The sequence below is a fragment of the Ictalurus punctatus genome, chromosome 28 (assembly GCF_001660625.3).
Source record: "Ictalurus punctatus breed USDA103 chromosome 28, Coco_2.0, whole genome shotgun sequence".
Classification (NCBI taxonomy): Eukaryota; Metazoa; Chordata; class Actinopteri; order Siluriformes; family Ictaluridae; genus Ictalurus; species Ictalurus punctatus.
Window position 1 is genome coordinate 19,515,549 of NC_030443.2, and position 25,000 is coordinate 19,540,548.

Genomic DNA, 25,000 nt, shown 5'->3' on the forward strand with positions numbered 1-25,000 from the left:
TCCTCGTTTACATAGTAACATGGATCGTTACCTTTAACAGAAAGGACCAAGCTCTTAGAACTGATTGATAAACACAGTTGTCCTCGATACATCCACCTGGTTTAGGTTCAGGATAAACAAGTGCCTGTCATATCCCAAGTTCTCTACTCGATGCAAGAGTAGGCAGGCTGTAGTAGTCCATGTCAGTCCTGAGCTGTAGAGCAGTTTCTGTGCTGTCTGCAGGCGAAAAGCCCTTATTCGTCTGGACAGGTCGATCGGGCCCTGACCTCCCCCTGTACCCTAACCTTCCAAACCGAGATAGTTCACGCTCTATATCCTCACTGGCTATAAACAGTGGGTCGTTTGATATGGTGACTTGGCTAATTACGGAAGCCAGCGGTGAGAACAAAAAAACCTCCACTTACTGAGATTGTGTACTCAGTTAGTCGGTCTATCAGTGCCACTTCTTTAACAAACACGCCGGCGGCTTTGTTCATCCGTGACACCAATATTATATTTACAAATTCCACCAACTCGCCTACAGCCACTAGCACCTGCTCCACCGTAACCTCGGAGATCACCTCAGAGCACGCCCCGTGGTGGAGTGAGAGCGACTGGGCACCGCCGCTGGGCCGCACCGCCATCTTCACCCCACAGGACCTCCTCTCCCAACGTCGACAGGGAGGGTTTTTTGTATTATTATATTTTCTTTTTTTCTGTTTTAAATCTTGCTTCACAAATGTGACCACGAATAGGTAAGAAAGCCAGAGAGAAGAAAAAATTTGAGACAGTCGCCTTCACACGTTCCACACGCTGCTCTCACCCAGAAACTCCCAGCATGCATTTAACGGTTTGAGTTAAATCTGTGAACTGAGTGACGTGGTTTAGATCATTCTGAAACTTTCATGCATTGTTTTTTCATTTTAAGAAAGACTTTTCCTGTTTGAGATGAAGATTTGAATTTAACCAGACGAAATTATAAAACTTTATTTCTGGTCGAGATACGTGCAGAACATAAACATACATTTTTTCCTGTAGATTTCATATATAGTAGAAAATGTCAAAATTTGACATGTGAAGTGTTTTCACAGGCCACAACACATGTGGGACGGTTTCTCCACCAAGTATTAAATACATTTCAGTTAGTGTGTTCAATACTTTTTTCCGTGTCATTCTACTTTATTACACAGAACTGTATTTATGGACTTTAATGTTGTGAATTCTTTATATTTCCGGATTTCTTGGGTTAATCCTGACGTCTGGTGAAAATTTCATGTGAAAAACCTCATCGGAAAGATATTCACTGAAAACAATGTTGACACGTTCAATACTTATTTCCCTCGCCATAATTACTGAGTATCTTTAGTAACTATTTTTAGATAATAGTTTTTATAATATATATTTATATATATATGTATGTATGTATGTATGTATGTTTGTATGTATGTATGTTTGTATGTATGTATGTATGTATGTATGTGTGTGTGTGTGTGTGTGTGTGTGTGTGTGTGTGTGTGTGTGTGTGTGTGTATAATTATTTTTCTTGAACTAAAATGGATGTAAATGTGAAATGAGACAATTTGCTGATGTAATATTAGAGTAATTGTGTTGGAGCGCCCCCTGGAGGTGTGGTGATTAGATAAATTGTGGCATTGTTCGGAAAGCCTCGAGTAAGTGAATACTCTCTCTACTCTGTCATGTATTTCATTAATATTTAATATTAATCTGTTCTCACGATAAAAATATAATCCAGAGACTACATCAATGTAACCAATTAGCAAACACTTCTGTAAGAATCTTTAAGTTTTGGTTTGTAATTAGAGATTTTATTATAGTTTTACTGTCCATGTTGGGCCTCACTGTAGCTAGCTTGTGTTTAGTTGATTTGTATGCTAGTGGATTATGAATAATGTTGTACTGGATTTCTGCTCAGTGTGTATGATTTTATGATTATTCTGTTAGGTGTTTGTGATAAATCTGCCATTTTATGCCACTCATGCTACGGCATTTGAAAAGGAAATGTGTCTTCCAGAATGTTCCTTGACATGTTTTCCACTTAGCCAGACACGACGGAATCTAGTTGGCTCGACACTTAAATGCCGACAGCTCAAGAAACTGAGAAGTCTCTGTTTGAGTTTACACACCAGTGTAATTGTAATTTATCTCATGTCATAACATGTTAAAAGATGAGGCTTGGCTGCTTTCCCATTGCTCTGGGTCTTTTTAGCTCATCGTTATAATCCGTACGCATGTTACAGCTCGAAAATGAGGAAGTGGGAGGCAGGCTTGGAATAACTCAAGAAGGCGTTATTAGCAACTTTACTTTTGCTTTGCGGTGTATTAGATTATAGACACACACACACACACACACACACACACACACACACACACACACAGCTCTATGCTGGTTGACCTCCTCTCTCCATGCTGGGCGAATGTGAACGGATGGCCACGCTCATGAAGTGTTAGTGAGCAGAAATGCAGACGGTCCTGTTCTAAAACCACCTGCTTTAGGGCTGGGTACTCCACCAGGTTCACCACGGGGAGCTGTTGGGCCACGAGCTGGGCTTCCCCGGACTGGAGGAATGCTCTTTGTGAGGGTGATGTGGGCCGGGCCCGCATAGCCCTAGAGATAATTCAAAATAAATGTAAGACATCAGAAACTGTTGGGTTCTTGAGCAAGGCCCTCTCTACTCCAGCTTACTAACAAGCTGGGAAAGGCACGGAAAAGAATTTCACTGTGGTGTAATGTATATGTGACAAATTATAAAGCCTTATTGTTTACCTGGATTTCTCACTTTATCTTACAGGGATAGAAACCTATAATTAGCTTCATTACTGTTAGATTTCCATGTATCCCAGGAATCTCAGAGTATGTCTTTCAGATCTTACGTCATGCCTTCCAGCCTTTTTTAATTTTTTACTTCTATTAACTTTTAATTCTGTGCTTAGAAAGTGTGCTTTACTGCAGAGTTCAGGCGCCTGGAGAGTCCGAATGAACACACACGCCGACACACACGAATGTTCACAGAGACTTCCGGTTTATTCATGCAAAACAAGAGTATTAATACACACCGATAAGAAGCAGTGCGTGGACGTTTTCTACTGATGCAGGTACCAGACAGATAGACAAAACACACAGCACGCAGGGTCATACTACAAAATAAGTCTACGTGTGTCAGCTATATTAAAGATGGCAGGTGATCAGCTTATTTAAAGAGGTAATTAAATGAATACATTCATCATAGGTATTTGACAGCAGTTCATAATATAAGAGAGTACATGATATAAGGGAATTTCCTTTCAACTACTCTAAGGGAGGACTCGCCCTACCATGGCTTTGTGATTATTCCTGTGCCTCTCAGCTGAGACTCTTCACGTGCAGTTAGTGTTTGCATCTACAATGTAACTGAATTAGATTTCTAACATCTAACGATTAAGTGATTTACTTAACTTTATATTCATATTTACTTTATAATCATATTTGATTTCTTCTCTGATTAAAAAAAACAGAATGTCTGCTCCATTTGAAAGAACCCCACCAGAGGATGAGGGCGTGCATCTCTCAGTCGAAGAGAGCAGTGTCTCAACAGTTGAGCCTTTTGGTGGCCAATACACGCCTCTTCAATTCAACATTAAGGAGTCTGTACATGTTCAACATTATGGAAAGTCTTCACACATCCTGCCTGGCCTGATGGATGATGGTACTAGAGTGATGATCAAGAAAAGACCAATATCAGAAATCACCTCCTCAAGACCAGAAAAGGAAATCCTTTCTAAACTGAGCGCCCCTTTCATTGTGAGGGTTCAATGTTACATGGAGGATAAGGAATTCTCCTACATGGTGCTTGAGTCAGTTAACTCAACCCTGGAAGAACGTATTCAAAACGTCTCTCAGCATACCAACACGGAAGAGACGAAAGCTGGTCTGATAAACCTCACAGTTCAGGTTCTGGAAGGTTTAAATTTCCTCCACCAAAAGAAGTACTTGCACGGTGACGTCACACACAGGAATGTTCTAGTGGGTAAGTCAGTGTAATGTCTTTAAAAGTCTTTACATCATAATTTAGGCTCTACTAGAACTTATGAATGCCTAGTGTTCTTCAGCCACTTTAAGGTTCCATCCCAAACACTAGAACACACAGAAACACTTCCTCAAACTTCCACAAGTTATTTGATATTGGAGTGTGTATATAGTATTTTTCCAGTATATGTATGAACTTAGTGTGTTCATTTATGCAAAATGCTAATGTTGTATGCTAACTGCTAATTTGCGAATTACATTACAAGCTGTAATGTGTGATGACATTCTTTTTTCTAGCTACAGATCAGTAGTACAGTGGTGCTAGAAAGTTTGTGAACCCTTTAGAATTTTCTACATTTCTGCATAAATATGACATAAAACATCATCAGAAGTCCTAAAATTAGATTAAGACAATTCAATTAAAGGAGAGTCCACCAGCATGGACCTCGACATGTGAAGGATCTAGAGAGGTTCTGTACGGAGGAACGCTCTCAGATCCCTCGCCATGTATTCTCCAACCTCATCAGGCACTATAGGAGACTCAGAGCTGTTATCTTGGCAAAGGGAGGTAGCACAAAGTATTGACTAAAAGGGTGCCAATAATTGTTGCACACCTATATTTAACAAAGATATATATATTTTTATAAACCTTTGATGTCCATGAGAGCAGAGTATTTTTGTGCATTTTTTAAACAAAAGATCAAAAGGTTAAACAATAAAGACTTTCACAGCTTTCTTTGCTCATATTTACGAAGGGTGCCAATATTAATGGAGGGCGCTGTATATAGAGAAGTAAAGGCTTCACAAACTTTCAGCAGCACTGTAGACTGACTGGCTGATTAATTCACTGCTTAAACAGATGGAGAAGGGCAGCCCAGATGGATCGACTTCACCTCGAGTGCAGAAGTGACGTGTGGTGAAGGCAGAAAGATGGAAGATGAAATACGTGTAAGTGATCTGTTTATTATTAACGCTTTTATTTTCTGGACTCTCTCATGTACACTGATCGTCTTAATCCAACGCCAGGTAGCTTTTCTCACCTTAACTACATAGAGTAGTATATCACTGTGTAGCTCGTTTAAGATTGAATGAGTTCACGAGAACGTGTAGTGCACTCGTTACGCTGCGTTTTAAACACGGCATTGCACTGGGATTATTAATGAAATATAAAATGACTGTGATATGATCAAGTAATGAACTAATAAAATACTTGGTGTTTTAGAGAGCTGGAGAACTCGCTTATTACATCCTTTCTGGTGGAGAGAATCACACTGGACATAACACTAGCCGGGATGTCGATGATCTTCAGTGGGATTTTATAAAGTGGATGACTGAAGAAAAGAAGAGTCTGAAGGAAGCACTAGATCACCCTGTGTTCTGGAAAAAGAACAGGTGGAACTTTTATTCTACAAATTCTGGGGGAAAAAAAACGTGTCCTACACCACACACACTATTTTAAAATCAATAACAGTGAAATGAATCTTTGCAAAGTGATTATATTTTTAAAAAAAAAGAAAAAAAAAAAGGTAATGGTCTATAATATTTTTAAACGCAGTGTAGTGATATTAGAATTAATTTCACAATACCCGTGTATAATAGGGAGTATAAACTAAAATAACGTTCATGTTGTCTTGGTACTGACAATTGCTCTTTTTCTTACATTTCAGTTTTTAATTTCATTTCCTAAATCTTTTGTTTTTATAGAAAGTTGAGGTACCTGGAGGCTTTGGGTAATTTGAAAAAAGAGGCCACCAAGAAGCTCCAACATGCCTTTTTGGGATGTCCAGGGTCAGTTCTAGACATTTGGAGGCCCCCCAGCACCCCTCCTATGACGTTTTTTTCTATTACTTAACTTGATTAAGTTAAATTCACACTACACGACTTTCAGCATCGGCAGACGGCTGTGCTGTTCACACTACACCACCGCTTCTCTACCCGGGGGCGCATAGCTGTTTCGTGGAAGGAGGGTTTGGCGGGTTTCCCCTCCTTACGCCTCCGATTATTCACTGGGTCTAAAACTGCTTGACTTCGTAGTGTACAGTTACAGAAGATTAATGACTTACTCGCACTGTCCGGTGTCACCCAGATGAGGACGGGTTCCCTTCTGAGTCCGGTTCCTCTCAAGGTTTCTTCCTCAGATCATCTCAGGGAGTTTTTCCTTGCCACCGTCGCCTCTGGCTGCTCATTTGGGATCTAAATCTATATCCGGATTTCTGTACAGCTGCACTGTGAAAATGTCCATTGTTAAAAGTGCTGTATAAATCAAACTGAACTGAATTGGCAGATCTGTCCACACCTACACTCTCTCAGCTGGTTATTTATATTAGGTGTCTTGACTCTTTTATGTTTCCTCAGCTAGATTTGTAACTTAACAGTTATCCCTAAATATTAGCATGTCATTCCTATGTTTGATGTAACGTGTGCAGGTGAGTGCAGTTGTTGGAGTGCTGTGAGTTTATAGCTTTTCGTCTCCTGCTTAGGAAGGGTGAGTGATCCAGCTGGACTGAGATATCGGTCCTTCCTACGGGTCACTCTTTAGTTATTTTTCCTTTTTTATTTTCGAGGTAATTCTGGGTGGAGACTTGAGTCTCTGTTGGGGGTAAGCATTCAGGACCTTGTATTTTGGTTACTGAAGTTTGCTTTTAAAGCGGCCCCGTGCCCGGGACGCCTCAGAAGATAGATAGGGGTTAGGAAACCCAGGCAGGGATCAGGCGTATCTGCTCATTAAGTAGTTAAGCATGTGATTGTACTGTGACATTATGAACACGGCACTGAGCAGCAGTGCTCCCTGACTGGAGGTAAGAGAGTGTGATGGTGTAAGTGTAAAATACGTTGGGTGATTTAATGTTATTTATTAGCAACTGTAGTAAAGGGTCCATGATCCTAACTTGTTTACTGTGTTTACGGCTCGTGAATTTTTGAGCCCTCGGTTCTCACTCCTCTTTTTTCTCCCTCTCTTTTGCTGTCCGTTGTTAACAGATGTTTTCCAGGTGAGAGCCTGAAAGCTGTTGAGCTGCCTTGTTTTACCCGACCTGGGAGTAATTCCACAGCGAGCTAATAAAAGCAGTATAAATAGTAGGCTATGAAAAAGTCACATGACTGAGGTTCAAAAAAGTAATTAATTAATTAAGGCGAGTTTTTTTTATGTCAATATTTATTTATCTATCTATCTTGTATTATGATGCTACTGCAAGAAATAAATTATTAATGGATGCTGAGCTGTTGGTTTTAGTTTTTATTGTGACTTTTGCTTACTTTTATAATATTACTTTAATATATACTTGTATACATTACCTTTTATAAAAGATTGTCAACTGTTTTATTGTTTGCTGTGCGAAATGAATTTTAGAGTGTTCTTCGTGACTATTTATACAATAAAAGTTTATCTTCATCACCTGATCATCCTCTTGCTAACGAGCATTCAGACACGAGAACACAGGCTTTCCACCAAAAAATGGGTCTTTATTTTAACCAAAAAGTCTTTCAAACAAATAATCAAACATAACAAATGAATAAACTCAGTGGAATAATATAAATAAATTAGACTGAAACACTGAGGTGAGGGGAACTGAACAGAGTAAAACTGAAGCAAAACCAGGTTTATAAGGAAGACGGCGGACCCACGTAAACACAACAGGGGATAAACATTAATATGACATATACATCTAAATGACCTCCAGCAAACAAAGAATTTCATAACTATACATTATATCAATATATTTAACAAAAGATAGATTTTGACAGTGTATTTCTCCCCATGACGTTCATCATTGGGTGGAGGTTTCCGCCCGGACCCCGCTCTTTGTCACTCGGCGTCGCCTATGATGGCCGTGACCTCTGATCCCCAACCGTCATACAGATGACTTTTATAAATATTTACAACGGTGTTACATACTGTAACTGCTGAATAATCATATATTTATCTATCTTTGACAGGGATTTTGCGCTGTTGTGTAATCACATGTCTGGTGTCTTCTCTCCTGGATTAAACTCTGACTTGTGATTTTATTTAAGACTCTACATGCTACATATTTGACAGCAGTTTCTCAGGCCAACATCTGAATACATCGTTTATTTTATGCCGTCTACAGTGTTCATACAATATTAGAACATGTTCATGTTCTAATTATACAAAGAGGTGCAGGGATTACATATACACATACATATACAGCCCATTAATACTCTAATCTAAATGTAGTCCAACGTGTAGATTAAATATAAATATATAAATATATATACACTGTATATATGCACAGTGTGAGGTCTCATCCATGTCACAGGTTGGGCTGTGTTCCAAATCACTAAGCGCCCTACACACTACACAGTACAGTGTATAGAATTAGAGGAGTGAGACTCACCTGCGTTCATCTCACAGGTTAGAGAACAGTTCTGACTCCTCATGGAGTTTTCCAATTCTGTAAATTTCCTCTACTGATAACAAACCGTGACAGACAGACAGACAGACAGACAGGCAGACAGACAGGCAGACAGACAGACAGACAGACAGACAGGCAGACAGGCAGACAGACAGGCAGACAGGCAGGCAGACAGGCAGACAGACAGGCAGACAGACAGACAGACAGACAGACAATTACATGTTGAATTACATCTTGTGAATACAATCCAACTGAGCCAATTTGCTTACCTCACAACAAATAATTCAATATATATTTGTATAAATATATACAAAATATACATTTATAGGAAATTTTTTTGTAAAAAGACAGACAAAAGATATCTAAAATGTTGTACTGTGTTATGATGTGTACATCCATCATCTGTAGCGTTTATCCTACACAGGGACTCGGGGAGCCTGGAGCCTGGCCCAGGGGACACCACAGACGGGGTGCCAACCCATCACAGGGTGCATTCACACACACTACGGACAATTTAGAGACGCTAATCAGCCTCGAACACATGTCTTTAGACTGGGGGAGAAAACTGGAGTACCCAGAGGAAACCCCCGAAGCATGGGGAGAACACGCAATCTCCACACGCACAGGGTAGAGGTGGGATCCGAATCCTCAACCCTGGAGGTGCGAGACAAGCGTGCTAACCACTAACCCACCGTGTCCCCTTCTAATAATAATAGAATTACTCACACACCACAAACAGCGTCAGGATCCCGATGGATCCCGATGCAAAGCGTCGCGGCTCTGTCCTCCTGACAGCAGCAGCAGGAGGTTCAGTTTCCATCACCTGCTGAACACACACATTAACGTACATTACACAAGAGAAATAAAACAGATATATTATTACTCAGTAAAATATTGCTGTGAAGCAAAAATGTTCTAAAGAAATGAAAAGTGGCGTTTTGTTAATAGTCACCTGATGAGACAGGTGTGCTGTAACTGAACGGATTTAACACTCAGATATTGGACTTTTCATCTTATAATAAAACACTAAAATAATTCACTCAATTCCCGTTACGTTTTTTCTCCCTCCTGCCGTATTCGTCTGATTCCTCCATCTCCATGCTCTGAAATGCTTTACTCGATCTCATGCTCCAAAAAACTTAAGAAATGAAAAATAAAGGAGTTCCGTCTCTGATGAAGCTGCAGCTACAGATGTGCACAGATGCAGGACTCGGAGCTGCTCCTGCGGCACTGACACACGCTCCTCATTTCCCCCAAATATTTATCAGATTCACGGGAAAACCTTCACGTCCTCTTCATAGTAACATGCTGATGGGGATAAAAACCTCAGGGTAAAAAAAGTTCTCTGGAAATTTTCTAAAATCTTCTATATTTAATTTTTCTGAAGGAAGCAAAAATGTTGCTCATGATCTTTTTATGAGCTGAATGTGGGAAGAGTGGAGGATAAAGTAGATCTGCAGATCATTATCGGTTACCATGGATACTGGATTTACTCATTTCTGATTGGCTGGAGTGTGTGTGTGATTCTGAAGCATTTCTAAATAATTTCCTGATTAATCTACACTATAAACTTGGAGTCATTATTATACTGAAATCAACTGTAAATCTCTCTCATGGTAAAGACACACTTCTGCTTTAGAAAGTTTGCACATTACTATACGATCCAGAAAAAGTCGATAGTGACCTGATGTTTTCCTCGGGATGAAGTGACACCTGCACTAAACCTCAGCCTCAGGAAATAATGCAGTGTTTCCATGAACAGCTTCTGAGTCGTTAAGGATTACAGTTCGTTAACTTCATTAATAAACACCATTTACATTATTAACAGTCTTTTCATAAACAATGAACCCAAAGTTTAGGTTATTTAAATAAATAAATCACTCATTTAACTCCTGTAAGAACTTGGGACAGGTGAAGGCACTGGAGCCGTTTTGATAAAAAAATGTAAATGACAGAACGCTGTATATAAAATAAACTGTAGGTTTCGTACCATAAGTAACAATTTCACTTGAAATATTCTATTTATATTTATAAACAAAACATATAAAAGTGTTTCAAATTTCCTGAACTGAAGACTATGAATTATTTTCTATAACTGGGATATAGTGGGAGACTGATTTAATAAATGATTTAATCTTTCTTACTTTCCATTAATAAACAAAACACCGAACACACGACAGTTCTGAAATCCTCAGTGTTTAAATACGAAGGAAAAAATGCCTCCATCGTATTCTAAACGTACACATGGATTGACCTTTAACCTTTTGTTAAAATGGACTGAAAACGTTACCATTTTGGTCTGGGTGCAGAGTTCTGAATCAGAAGACGCTGTCCTGAGTAACATTCGATTATTTCCCACAGCAATAACAGGGTTTAAAGAATCTCCAGTATTTCCCACATTCATAACCATAACCGATCTTTATCAAATTCAACACGAACAAATGAAAAAATAGATGAGTAAAAGCATCGCTTCAAACTGCCTAACATTCGACAGTGTACGTGTAGAAGCAGAATACAGGATTTAAAAATAAATATAGTCGGCCTGAATAACGTTCTGTATTTCCCATTCTGATTATTACCATGTTTCATAAAACTCCTCCCCCAACACACAACGCCCATAATCTTCATCAATACAGGGTCATTAGTGCATCTATTATATTATTATATCCTTCACTTTCCCTCTCCGATTACTGTATTATTAAACGGTCCCAGTTTCCCCGACTCCTGCACTCAGTCTCTCAGAGGGAAATAAGGACGTGATCTGATTCTATTTATAGTTACACAACATTTGTGGAACATAATGACACATGAATAAACAGGAATTCATCCTTCTACAGATCCTGGAGACGCATCAAAGAACAGAAGCCACAAAACTGAATAAAGATTTCAGCAGCTGTATTAGAACCCCCCCACCTCAGCAGCTGTATTAGAACCCCCCCGCCCCTCAGCAGCTGTATTAGAACCCCCCCGCCCCTCAGCAGCTGTATTAGAACCCCCCCGCCCCTCAGCAGCTGTATTAGAACCCCCCCGCCCCTCAGCAGCTGTATTAGAACCCCCCCGCCCCTCAGCAGCTGTATTAGAACCCCCCCGCCCCTCAGCAGCTGTATTAGAACCCCTCTCAAATTTGCAGCTGCGTTAGTCTCCAGTTTTTATGAATTTTCAGGATTTTCTGTTAAACGTCCTGTAACACTGCTCTGTTGTTTAACAGGTCACGAGCGTCATTTTAACACATTTCCACTGAGGGAACTTTAACTGTAGCCGAGTGTTTACTTCGTGAAGCTTCTTTCCTCTCTGGAAACGACCCACGATCTTTACGTACATCTCTCACTGGCTTTAATTTAAATGTTTTAGCACTTTTCTTGAAAATAATAAACGGATAGTGTGTGTGTGACCAGACCAGCAGAATAAAGAGCAAATAAAACTTCCATCATCACCCCTCTGCATTTCAGCCGCTACACCGAGTATTTTAGAGTTTAACTGAACTGAAACACCCTGTCCTGGACTTTTTAACTTCGTTTACATACAAACCTGTGATAAAAATACTGAATTAAAACAATGATTGATTGATTGATTGATAAATAAATAAATAAATAAATAAATAAATAAATAAATAAATAAATAAAGAAAGAAAGAAAGAAGGCAGGCAGGCAGGCAGAGCGAGAGGATGTGCTCCACATCACGGTTTTATTGAAGAACAAAACAAGGCTAAGGTAAAGTGTGTTGCGTAACAGCGCGTAACAGCGCGCACCCGCACACTAGGCGGAAGAACACTGACGAGGCGCTCGGACCTGCACGAGGTTCATGACGATTAAAACGAGAGCCAGGCAGTAAAAATGAGGAAATAAAAAGAGGGCGTGTCTAAAAGAAGTCCACGTCCTCGGGAGCGTCCAGGTCGCGGTACTCGATGATGTTGCGAGGATCACCGCGCATCATCCTGAAAAACATCACGAAAAAAACACACAAGTGTCTGAGAGAGAACGAATAAGAAGAATGGAATATAATGTAGACGGTTATAAAGTTCAGTCTGTCCTGGATGATTTATTAACGCTGAAAACGACAGTCTGTGTATAATCCCCTGTGTGTGTGTGTGTGTGTGTGTGTATGTGTGTGTGTGTGTGTGTGTGTGTGAGAGAGAGAGAGACACAATACTGTGAATTATGTACCGGTTGTTTCTGGGTTTTCCGGGATAACCACCCTGACCTCGGAAACTGTCGTAATTCCCCCTTCCGCCTCCACCATACTGGTTTGGAGGATAAGGAGGACCTGCAATACAGGGGAGAAGAAAATCATTATACACTTCATAGAGCTAACGCACGCACGCACGCACGCACACTATTTACCTCCATAACCCATCACCGGAGGTCTGGGCTGCCCAAATCCCAGCAAGCCCTGAGGACCCTGAGGGTGGAAGGGAGGACCACCAGGAGACATCACACCTTCAGAGACAGAGACAGAGACAGAGAGATATTAATAAAACTGATAATGGAGTATGACGGGCTTTTTGATGTCAGTGTGCGTGTAGTACGGTGAGCTCTGATTGGCCGACAGCAGCAGGAATGTTGATGGTGTTAATCGTTAGTAAAGTAAAACATGGCTTCATCTGTGACCGTATAAACTTCACAGACTTCTAAACATCACGGGTTTCATGGAGTCGGACGAGTGGGCGTGTAAGAGTGGGCTCGCTCACCCGGAGTGGGGCCTGGAGGGGGCAGGGGCTTTATCTCGGGGATGGAAGGTCTTTTAGCGTCCATCAGGAAGTTGTTGAAGAACTCCACTTCCTTCTTCACCTCCTCGATCTTATCTCCGTGTTTGTTCAGGATGTGCTTCCTCACAAACTCCGGACCCTGAGGAGCAGGAAGATGAATGAACAAATAAATAAATAAATAATATAATATATCCGTATATAAATAAAGTGAAGTGAGGATGTTCTTGTATCTGGAAACTGCACCTTGAACTTCTTGCCGCTGAGAGGACACAGCCACTTGTCCTTCCCCAGCTCCTGTGTGTTCGCAGACACAAACTTCTCCACTTCCTGTTCCGGATCTTTCCGTCCCATTTTTAGGGCTTCCTCCTCGGACAGGGTTTCTTTCACGCTGAACAAGGGGCTGAGTTTCTCCTCGAACGTCTTCTCCCAGTCACTCACTACACACACACACACACACACAGGGATGGATTAAACACTCTGAAGAAGTGTAATGAGAGAACCTTCTGAACGTCGTAACAGCGCACGTGTTATGATGAAGCAGTCAGTGTGTGTGTGTGTGTGTGTGTGTGTGTGTGTGTGCGTCTGTCTCACCCTCTCGGTGTGTGATGCGGTTTGGAGGAATCGGGCCGCGGACGTGGATGATCCCACAGCGGTTGGGCATCTCGTCCTCGCTCGTGTATTCACACATGTTGTAATAATCGATAGAGTGAACGATACGCAGATAGAACAGCAGACGATCCAACACCTGCAACACACACACACGCGCACACACACACACACACACACGCACACACACACGCGCACACACACGCGCACACACACGCGCACACACAGAGCTTAGATTCTGTTTAACGCTCATTAAACCCCCCGGGTGTGTATCAGAGTTAATGGTGATGTGTGAGGAAGGTGCAGGTGTTCCTGCCTTGACCAGTTTCTCGTCTCTCTCCACAGTGATCTCAGTGGGGTTCCCTTCTTTATTCCCATCCTCCGAGTCAACTCCGCCCACATTTCCCAGTAGCTCCTCCTCCTCGGCACTCACTTCCTCTATGAGGTAATCTGTGATGTTTTTAAGGATGGGGTTCTGAGCTGGAAGCTACACACACACACACACACACATATTACAAAGAGTAGTACATTTTATTTATACAAACATACACGTGTATGTGTGTGTGTGTGTGTCTCACCTCAGCAGTGTGTGCGTCTCCGTGGCCCCACAGTCTCTCCCTATCGTCCAGGGCGTGTATAAGTTTAGCAGACAGTTTGATGTCGTTTCTAAGAACTTGTTTATGCTGCGTGATTCCGTTAATGTTCCTCACACGCCGCGCCAAATCCCGATTCACTCCTGGAGCTAACTCACAGTCACGCAGCTACACACACACACACACACACACACACACACACACACACCATAAAATACATAAATACATAAATAAATAAATAAAATATTCCACTGTGGAAGGTTCCAGAAAAGTTTACAAAAATGTGAAGTGTGCTCATCTGTGGATTTCAGTGAATTAGTGATTGTGGAATCGGACTCGTGCTTTACACTGAACACAAAATCTATAAACACAGAAATAAATAAAGATAAAATGGAGGTGTAATCACTCACACGGATGTTCTGTAAGTTCCAGCAGATCTCTTTGATGTTGACGCCTCGGTCAAAGGTCACCCAGCAACGCCTGAAAAACCTAACACACGCGCGCGCACACACACACACACTCGATTTTAAAATTTACTGAAAATCACAAATGCACATAATTATTATTATTATTTTAAAATAACAGACAGGGCGTGTGTGCGTGCGTGCGTTACCTGCGCTCGGGTTGTGGTTCAGACAAACACACACGCATGAATCCAGGATAACGACGACACAACTGAGGATGGAAACACACACACACACACACACACACACACACACACACACACACACAGTTATCACCAACAGTCAGCAATTATACGTTAAATTATCAGCGCATATATATATATATATATATATATATACACACACACTTCTGACTACTTAATTGACTCAGAAGTGATTCATGAACTGACCGCGACGATCTCCGCTTTAGAGATGGTGGGTGCGATGCTCCTCATGAACAGAGAGCAGGTCATGTGGAGCGGACGAGGTTTAGGAGGCTGATCGTCCTTCACTTTCTTCTCCTCCTTCTCTTTCTCTCTCTCGCTCTGCTTCTCTTCCTTTCGCTCCTTCACATCAGCTACACACACACACACACACACACACACACACACAGTTCAGCAGTGTGTTCTTACAGACAGCGCAGTAGAGAACAACCCCCACACTGACCTTCACCCTCCTCTTCCTCTTCTTCCTCCTTCTCTTCTCCATTCCTTCCATCCCCTTCTCCCTCTCCATCCCCCTCCGGCTCTCCTTCTCCTTCCGCCTCTCTCTCCCTCTCCGCGGGTTTGTCTGAACAGTGAGAGTTGGAGTCCGAGTCGGACTCTGACTCGCTCTCTGAGGCGCTCGCCTCGTCCTCGCTGTCGCCGCTGTGCTTCCTCTTCCTCTTCTTACTCAGCTGCAGAGACAGGCAGACAGGACGTTAAACATGTGCATGAAGACAGTGCTATAAACAAGTGCACAGGCGCACGCGCACACACACACACACACACACACACACACACACACACACACACACACCTTCTTTGGCTCTGAAATCTCCTCAGTTGGAGCTTCTTTATCAGGTTTGTCTCCTTCAGCTCCTGCTTCAGCATCTGCATCCTTCATACCGACTTCTCCACTCTCTCCCTACACACACACACACACACACGACTCAGTTCCCATCTTTTACCGTTCTACAAAAATGAGTTTAGATTTGTTTCCACACCATCACAAACCTTCTTTCCAGCATGCTGCGTTCTGATTGGCCGAGAGCACTAGTGATACAGAATTGTACGGTGTCACTACAAGCGCATTATTTGAGGTAAGTTTTTCTCTCTCTCTCTCTCTCTCTCTCCATGGTGTTGTCACAATCAAAAACACAACAAAACATTCACACTTACAATGTCCCACAATGCACTGCAATCAGTTAATATACAATATACAGTGTGTGTGTAATCGTGGACTCCTGATTAATAAAGATGGCCTGATGAGAGGAGAGCTTGGACGAGTGTGTGATGGAGTAAACGCACCTCTTTGTCGTCCTTCTCGGCGGACGCTTTGCGGTCGCTCTCCACTCCTCTGTTCTCGTCACGTTTTTGGTTTTCGGACGGCGGTCCTCCTGACGTCGGCCTTTCTCTCTCCTCCTCGTCCTCCAGAGGCTGCTCCAGGATGCGCAGATCGTTCTCCGTCCCTCCCTCCATCTTTATCACGGCTGAACAAACAAAACATACCCGGGGTTTTAAACCAGCCTTTATTTTATCTCCCACGCGTCATACAGGGCCGAGCTCAAGGGCCCAACACTTCACTTAAACACTGAGAACTTCTGGTCATGTGACCAAAATCATCTACTTTACTGATCAAAGAAAGATCAAACCATTTTTATTTTAGAAAGCGAGTTTTACACCAAATGTGATGTTAATTAGTGTGTGAAAACGGTTTTCCAAAGCGTGACGTGATATGAACGGTCCTCTCGAACCTGCGTCGAGGATCTTTAAGATCTGCGGTGCGCGATCGATGTCCATGGAGATGTTATCGAACCAGCCGTTCTCCATCAAATACTGAAACACGCGGAGACGGTTCTGCAGCGCGGCGTGAGCGTCGGCCTTCCTCTTCCCCGACTCGTCAGGGTGATACTTAGAGCGAAACCTGGGGGGAGAGAGAGAGAGAGAGAGAGAGAGAGAGAGAGAGAGACGAAGCAGACATGAAGAGATGAGAGGGGAGAGAGAGTGTGAGAGAGAAGGAGAGTTAATAACAGCAAGTCTTCTCTCTCTCTCTCTCTCTCTCTAGTAGAACACACTTTAGACATTAAAGACTTCTTTCTAAAAAAATGAAAAAACACTGAATAATGAATAGTATTTACATCACTTCCTGTTTATACCACTGTGTGTGTGTGTGTGTGTGTGTGTGTGTGTGTGTGTGTGTGTACACAATATTCTGTCCCCTCCTCTGACTCAGTAACTGTGTATAGAATAAAATAAAAAACTAAGTAAATGTTCCACTCACCACAGCTACAGGGAGAAACACAAACACAGTAAACAACATTTTCATCAAATCTGCATTTTTTTTGGCTCAAAACATTTTTCTATACATTTACCTGCAGGTTTAACTCGCAGTATTACCACACATATAGACAGAGAGGGCTCCTCGGGTGTGTGTGCGCGCGCACGTGTGTGTGTGTGTAAAAAAAAACACACATTTTCTGCACTCTTGCCATTTTCAATTCCCGCATATCAAAAAAAAGGGAGGTGAAAAAGACGGGGAGGTTTGTTTTTGTGCGCTGGGTGGACTGTCTGACTAAAACCCTGAACACTTGGTTTCTAAAGCAGCTGCATTGTGCGCAGTGCGAGCCCTGACTCTCTAACACACGGCCTCCTGCGGAGTTCCCACACACTCGCACTCGTCTTCTGAAAAACCTTGCCGTGGAAGAAGGGAAGAAGCAATTCGGTTTGTTAATTGTAGTAAAAAAAAAAAAAAAGAAAGAAAAAAGAAAACAAACTTGAACATGAAGCATGACATCTGTTTAAGGAAATAAAGCAATAATCCTGTGGAGAAAAAAAAGGTCAGGAAAATAAACAACAATCAGGAGACTGAAGCCTGCTGGGACGGCGTTAGCGTCTCGACGTTTCTACAGAGGACTTTACACCGCACTGCTGCTACCGAGTGCTGGATCCTGATTGGTCAGGAGGTGCGGATTCGTTTTCTAGAACAGCAGCTCAGGTTAATATTAATGCGCTCGTTCTAACATGTCTAATACCGTTTCCACGGTAACAGCTCATTCAGCAGTACGGCGAACGGTCCACTGATGATAAACGTGTTTATGGAAGAAGTCTAGAGGGTCAGTGCTTTGTAAAAAGCTGGAACTTTAATTTCCCAGACATCTTCAGGACAGAGGAGTCGATGCTTCTTTGCGGTTTAGCATGAACACGAGTAACAAGCTGCGCTTCGTTTTTCGGTCTTCAAGAAGAGTGATTTATTTATTTAATGAAAAAAAAAAAACAAAAAAAAAACACAAATGTTTTTAGACCAGGGATTGAGACGGTCTAATTTCGAAGCAAACTGCAGACGTGGATATAAGAGAGAACTAACACCGTCCCAATAAGGCAGAACTCTAAATGCAGTACAGACGCATTAGTGTTTTATTTAATCTGGAATAAAACCCCAGCATTAACACACAGCAGCTATTCCTCCTCCTGCATCACTCAACCCACTCCAGTTTCCTCTCCTTTCCTGCGCTAATAAACCGCATGCATTATTAAACACATCGCAGTAATCTACACAGAAATCACTGACTCCGGGTCGTACCACTCTTCTCCTTTGTGAGCGAGGAAGAACTCCTGCATCTGCTGGCGTCTGAACTCGATTTTGTACTCGTTGTAGCGTTTGACCGACTCCGTCTCGTCCACAGAGTCGTCCAGAGACAACAGGAACTCTTTGAAGGTCTTCATCACGGGCGGAGGAGGACCCAGGTCCAGGTCATGGATGTTCCCCAACCTGGGAACAAAAACACAACGAGTCTAATGATCTGTTATCAAACCCACCGCACATTATTATCATCGTCATTATTATAGCAAAATTATGAAGTGATTCCACAGTGCCCTCACCTGGCCTGGATGGGGATAGCATGGTGCGGCTGCATGAGGTGAATATCGGGGTGACCCCAGGGCTGTGGAGGGGCGTAACTGGGTCCTCCACCTCCTCCATAACCCAGATCATAACCTCCATGATACGGGTCTCCACCGTGGTCATCCCTGAGGAGGGGAAGAACACAGCGTGAGGGAGGTTTGGAAAATTAAGAGCAGAAAGTGTGCACACGTGTGTGTGTGTTTATATATATATATATATATATATATATATATATACACACACACACACACGCTGCTTAAGATTAGTCACTTAATATAAATGCACCTCATTTATCAATTTTTAAATAAAGTTGCATGTAAACGTAGTACCAGTCCCTCCTCATGCGCTTCTGCTGCGGGCTCATGTCGTGTCGAGGCGGTGAGAACCTCTCCCTCCGTCCTCTCTCGTACTCACGGTACTCGCCGCGGCTCCGCCTCTCTCTCCCGCGATCCCACTCTCTAGCCGACGGCCGCCAGTTCACCACAAACACAACAAACACAAATAAAAACCACGCAGGAACACAAGAACCAGCACTTTCAAGGTGGAGGCCACGTTCTCCATAAACACGGTACGTCTTATAATAAAATATTACTTTAATTATATGAACATATCGTTTGCAGAGCTCTGTTAGTCTGTTTTTAACGGGTGGTGTTGATTCCCTGGTGCTCACCGATCACTCCAGTCGTCTCTGCGCCGGTCTTCTCGTTCTCGAGACCGATCGTAGTCACTCCTCTCCCGGCGGAACTTATCCCTGCGCCGCCGATCGTACTCATCATCACTGTCCGCCATGTCGGTCCGTCAGTGACACACGGGCACTAAATCACACTGAACACACACGCACACAAGAACAAGTCATCACTCAGTGTTAAGTCACACAAAGCTCCACATTTATTAGATTTTTTCTGCTCTCTCTCCCTCGTGTGTGTGTGTGTGTGTGTGTGTGTGTGTGTGTGTGTGTGTGTGTGTGCTGTCCATTACAAACATCTTACTGTTTCCCCATGAAGACTACAGGACATAATACACACTACATAGGGCACTACTTCTACACGGATTCAGGAACTCCAGCGCAGACTTTTGTTTATTTCTGCATTAAAGTGTATTAGTTCATTTCTCTTCTTCTTTAAGAGAAGTTATATTCTATTAGACATGCAGTGCACTCCATTTATACCTTACACACTGCACTTCTGTAGGAACTGTAGAGCTAATCATAGCTAATAATCTCAGCTAACGGATCTTTTACAAATAAAATCAGCTACATTTCATGAACGAATATCTAAAATAATTTAAATAAAACTTTAATTGTACGTTATAATGAAAGCCGTTTGCTAATCAGCCCACATCCTAGCTAGCATAATCAATAGGCTAACAACATTGCTTACCAGCTAGCTAATATTACTAAACTCGCGCTCATTATTGATATTAGCTTTGACTAGCAGGTCTGAAATGTGTCCAAATATCTTTATTTATTGGCACATGAGAAATTAACATACATAAATACGCATTAGAACACGCTTTTAAAGGAGCCATTGTTACCGATTAATATTCAGCAAAATCCCGCCACCCACGGTCTCCTTCCAGAAAAGGAAAAGTTCCCGGATGTACCGTTTGTCCGGATGCCCGCTAATAAGCAGCTGACATGGCTGAAACACTGCTCACAGCGCCATCGTCTGCCTGGGAGGACACAATGCAGTTTGTGGGCGTGTAAAAATAAAACACAAATAATGCACACCGAATGTAGAAATGTACAGACAAATGCATTTACACAGAAATATCACATAATATATAAACACAATTTAAGAACTGTAGTTCTACAATGCCGCAAATACAGGAAGTGAATGAACTGAAACTCCGTAAGTGCGAAACTGCAACCCGTCAATCGCCATTTTGGCTCCGTGTTGTAATGATTTTAATGTATCGTGAGCGCTATATTGAGCCGTAATGGCGTGCTTTTGCTTAACAGAATTTGACTCTGTATCCTAAACAACATTAGTTATTGAACTTTAAATAGCTTGCCTTGTATTTATATAATGAGATAAGGTACCAAAATGTACCTCTTTTCTGTTTAATGTCACCTCGTTATTAATTGTAATTATATGCAGTTCTGGTTTTGGCTCTGTCACCTGCCAGGTGTGTAAGTGTTCACCTTTCAGAGAACTGAATTATTCTGACCCACATCTGTCAAGAGTTTTAATCTAAATGCATGTTTATTTATTGTGTTCTTTTTGTAGCTGAAGCTTTCAATCAAAATGGATCCATTTGTGTGGCAAACTATTCTGAATTTTTATTAAAACATGGAATTCCTGTTCCTCCAAAAGAGTTTTCCATTGTGGCTGAAGCAGTTATTGTGCTTTTCAAAGGGTTTTGTCCTGTGACTCTTTCTCTTCCATTTATGGACATCTGTCAATCATTTATAGGTCAACAGTGTCTTTCTTCTAAATAAAAAATTAACCAAAATAAATAAAACTGAGTTTTGTTTCATGAAGAACTTGTCTTCATTCCTTATGTGAGTTCATACTGGAATGGAATTGTAGATGAAAGAAAGGTAACGTTTGAGCTAATTCATGGAGTTTACCCTGATAAGTGCTCTGTTAAAAGACTTTATCAAAGAAGTTATCAGTATAAATTGTTCAGTTGGAGACAGCAGGACCAGGTCATCTGCGTAGAGCAGGCATTTGATTTCTGAGTCCCACAGAGTGAGACCGGGGACTGATCGCTCCAGACTGCTCACCAGTTCCTTTATGTACAGTGAGAGAAATAAGTATTGAACGTGTCAACATTGTTTTCAGTAAATATATTTCCGATGAGGTTTTTCACATGAAATTTTCACCAGACATCAGGATTAACTCAAGAAATCCGGAAATATAAAGAATTCACAACATTAAAGTCCATAAATACAGTTCTGTGTAATAAAGTAGAATGACATGGAAAAAAGTATTGAACACACTAAGAATGCTTTTTAAAAATGCTTTTATTCCGCATTTACTTTCAGTGTACATTGATTTAATAGGATCTCTCTCTCTCTCTCTCTCTCTCTCTCTCTCTCTCTCTCTCTCTCTCTCTCTCTCTCTGTCTGTGTCTCAGGTGTTTTGGGGTCTGGATAAGAAGTTGTCTCAGAGGAAACACTTCCCCTCAGTGAACTGGTTGGTTAGTTACAGTAAATACAAGTGGGCGCTGGACGAGTATTACGATAAACGCTTCCCCGAGTTCATCCCGCTGCGCACTAAAGCTATAGAGGTCCTGCAGGAGGAGGAGGACCTCTGAGATCGGCCAGTTCAACGGAAAGGTGTGTGTGTGTGTGTGTGTGTGTGTGGGGGGGTTACCTGCACATTCAGTTAAACCTTTTTAGCGTAGTGTGTATAGTGATGGTGTGTGCATTGGGGTGTGTAGGTTACTATTTTAGGTACACTATTGTGAGTGTAGCTGAGTAATGTGTTGATTTGGGACGCAGCACTACAGTGAGGATCGTGTGTTTGGTCTCCTCAGGGGTCTCTGGCAGAAACGGACAAAATCACACTAGAAGTGGACAAACTCATCAAAGACAACTTCCTGCAGCAGAATGAGTACGCACCTTACAACAAGTACACACACACACACACACACACACACACACACACACGCACACACACAGATTAAGTCCACTGTCAGTAACTCTGAGAAGAATTTTTGCCGTGTGACTGATGATGTTTGTTTGTGTGTGTGTGTGTGTGTGTGTGTGTGTGTGTGTAGGCACTGTCCGTTCTATAAGACAGTAGGAATTCTGTCTAACATGATGGCGTGTTATGAGCTGGCGCGTCACGCGGTGGAGACGACGGTTCAGAGCAAAAACAGAGTCACGTGGGCGATGATCCGAGGGCACTCGGGGGAAATTCTGTACCGGATCAAAGCCATGAAGTTCAAGGTACAGATTCGTGTCTCACACACACACACACACACACACACACACACACACTCAGTGCACACACATGACCCCGGGGTTTACCAAGTCCTCAGTCAGAGAGACGTTTTAGTTGCCGTGTTTATTTAATTTTCATTGCCTCTCGGGTGGGAATTATGGGATGTCTCCATGATTCGTCCTGAGATTTATCTAAAACAAGCTTGGAGATGCACCTGCCTTCCCAACAACACACACACACACACACACACACACACACACACAAACGTGCTGAAGGATTAGAACACAACTCAGGTGTTGACAATTGAAACTCTTCTGTCTTTCTGTGTGTGTGTGTGTGTGTGTGTGTGTGTGTGTGTGTGTGTGTGTGTGTTCAGGACCCAGTAAAGGAAGGAGAGAGGACGATTAAAGCTGATTACACTCAGTTCCTGGAGGACACGCAGAACACCTTCCGCACCCTGGAGGAGTAGAGCGTGATGTTTGTGACCTTCAACCTCCACTGTGCTGTGCAGAGACTGTCCTCTGTGTGTAGCAATAATTGTACTGTACCATTTCTGTTTTGTGTGTGTATGAAACACAGAAGGGAGGGGCACTCTTTAAACCACGCCCCTTTTCTATTCCATGAGCAATAGCCGTTAATGGGTCAGTGGGACTGCTTTTTATTTATTTATTTATTTATTTACAGTACAGAACTCAGTGTGCTGTAGTGTTTATTAATGTGTTTATATAAATATTCACGTGTGTGTGTGTGTGTGTTTGTATGTGTTTACTCTGTATCCTCACACACTGTTAATACACACCTACAAGGGCTTCTGGGAAGTGAATAAGGGTGCATTGTAGACTGCAGTGAACCACAACATCTCATTAACACACACACACACACACACACACACACACACACACCTCTTCTCACCGGGATTGTCCTGGTTTGTCTGAGCTTGTGGAAAATTCTCACATTGTTGTGACACAGATGCATCATGGGATACTCAGAGCTCCAGAGAGCCAATCAGCAGCTCCAGTCGATATGTACCTGCTGGTACATTTACATTTTTATTTATAGAATTATTATTATTTATTCTACTACTCATAATAATGATGATGAGAAAGAAGAACATTTAACTGCTGCTAAATAATTAAATCAAATAATTAAATAAATAATCAAATAATCAAATAAAATAATCTAAATCATTTCAGGAGTTTAAAAGATTTATAGTTTACAACAAATGAAAGTTCTGCTCAAAGTAATAAAGACGTCAGCCCCAGAGGGACAGCGCTTCAGTTTAGTAAACGTTTGACAGGTTTTCCAGCTCTGATATCAAATTCAATTCAAACTGGAGACTTTGGACAAAAAGAAGTTGATTAATTTCACCTCAAAACTATTTTCCAAAACTGCTTGTGCTTTCAGTCTGAGATTTTTCTACAGTTTATTTTTAATGTGTGATGAAAGAGATTGAAGAGATCACATGACCTTTATTTATTAATTAACCAAAAAATCATAAAGCAGTTATCCTTTAATCCTTTAACGAAAGAGACGAAGTGGAGCTGGTGTCTTACAGAGACTTAGATTTCATTTAAAAACAATTCTTACAGCGGTAAAAGCTTTGTTTCTGTACTCACACACTTAAATGGGTTAATCTCTCTCTCTCTCTCTCTCTCTCTCTCTCTCTCTCTCTCTCTCTCTCTCTCTCACACACACACACACGGTCTCAAGTTGCTGTCTCTGCGTCTCCTCCCTCTGTCCATCAGAGCCATAAACGGCAGACAGATAACATCCGCTGTGCATGCATTAAGCTGTGTGTGTGTGTGTGTGTGTGTGTGAGAGAGAGAGAGAGAGAGAGAGAGAGAGAGAGAGATGCAGGCTTTTAATACACACTCCTCTGGTTATCTGCTGAGCTAATAAAGCTGCTATGCTTTTAGTAGCAGCTCAATACACACATTATGCTACACTAAAAGCTCCACTGACCGGAATTACAATGTCTCTGTGTGTGCGTGTGTGTGTGTGTGTGTGTGTGTGTGTGTGTGTGTGTGTGCGCGCGACTGCCTTTTGTAATGTGATGCTAAATTGAGATGCTAAAGTGAGACTAGATTGAGTAGTCTCACTCTGTCTGTCTGTCTGTCTGTCTCTCTCTCGAATTAAAATGTTAACAAGCTTTATTAGTGACTGTGATAAAGAATTGCCAGAGCACTGACCATGAAATAAACAAATAAATACATGCACATAAAAAACAAACAAACAAACAATAAAAAAACCCCAAACAAATCAAGAATCAAGTCTTCCAAA

General features: G+C 41.9%; 2 protein-coding genes and 1 long non-coding RNA gene across 7 annotated transcripts in view; 2 read left to right on the plus strand and 1 right to left on the minus strand.

Annotated features, from left to right (window-relative positions):
* mpdu1a (mannose-P-dolichol utilization defect 1a) overlaps window positions 1-7,221 on the plus strand; it is a 12,382-nt gene extending 5,161 nt beyond the window's left edge. The window contains exons 7-11 of one of the 2 annotated variants that reach the window (XM_053677168.1): window positions 1-1,649; window positions 3,493-4,004; window positions 4,863-4,951; window positions 5,226-5,395; window positions 5,708-7,221. The exon at window positions 1-1,649 is cut by the window's left edge and continues 1,035 nt beyond it. Coding sequence is in view for 1 of the 2 variants with exons in the window: in XM_017460221.3 (XP_017315710.3) it covers window positions 3,494-4,004; window positions 4,863-4,951; window positions 5,226-5,395; window positions 5,708-5,855 (918 nt within the window). In the remaining variant the exon portion in view is untranslated. The remainder of the gene's footprint in view (window positions 1,650-3,492; window positions 4,005-4,862; window positions 4,952-5,225; window positions 5,396-5,707) is intronic. The other variant, XM_017460221.3, reaches the window with a different exon arrangement.
* A 4,816-nt stretch (window positions 7,222-12,037) lies between these two features.
* Window positions 12,038-20,500, minus strand: srrt (serrate RNA effector molecule homolog (Arabidopsis)). 4 transcript variants are annotated; one of them, XM_017460170.3, is made up of 21 exons: window positions 20,361-20,500; window positions 19,498-19,652; window positions 19,157-19,285; window positions 18,806-18,952; window positions 18,507-18,695; window positions 16,681-16,850; window positions 16,235-16,416; window positions 15,941-15,979; window positions 15,744-15,851; window positions 15,393-15,621; window positions 15,137-15,303; window positions 14,897-14,958; window positions 14,694-14,772; window positions 14,269-14,451; window positions 14,007-14,177; window positions 13,676-13,829; window positions 13,328-13,521; window positions 13,067-13,223; window positions 12,720-12,815; window positions 12,543-12,642; window positions 12,038-12,313 (listed from the first exon to the last, which is right to left on the minus strand). In XM_017460170.3, exons 2-21 carry the CDS (start codon window positions 19,614-19,616, stop codon window positions 12,238-12,240), a joined length of 2,751 nt encoding a protein of 916 aa, XP_017315659.1. In that variant the 5' UTR covers window positions 19,617-19,652; window positions 20,361-20,500; the 3' UTR covers window positions 12,038-12,237. The 4 variants fall into 4 exon arrangements, with proteins under 4 accessions (XP_017315659.1, XP_053533144.1, XP_053533145.1 ...); XM_053677169.1 differs by having other exon boundaries at window positions 19,157-19,299; window positions 19,497-19,652; XM_053677170.1 differs by lacking the exon at window positions 20,361-20,500 and adding an exon at window positions 20,318-20,340 and having other exon boundaries at window positions 19,157-19,299; window positions 19,497-19,652.
* A 5-nt stretch (window positions 20,501-20,505) lies between these two features.
* On the plus strand, window positions 20,506-23,573 carry LOC108260213 (uncharacterized). Its single transcript, XR_001811091.3, has 5 exons — window positions 20,506-20,677; window positions 21,909-22,110; window positions 22,311-22,387; window positions 22,554-22,725; window positions 23,097-23,573. It is a non-coding gene; the product is annotated as an uncharacterized LOC108260213 (long non-coding RNA).
* The last annotated feature ends 1,427 nt before the right edge of the window (window positions 23,574-25,000 follow it).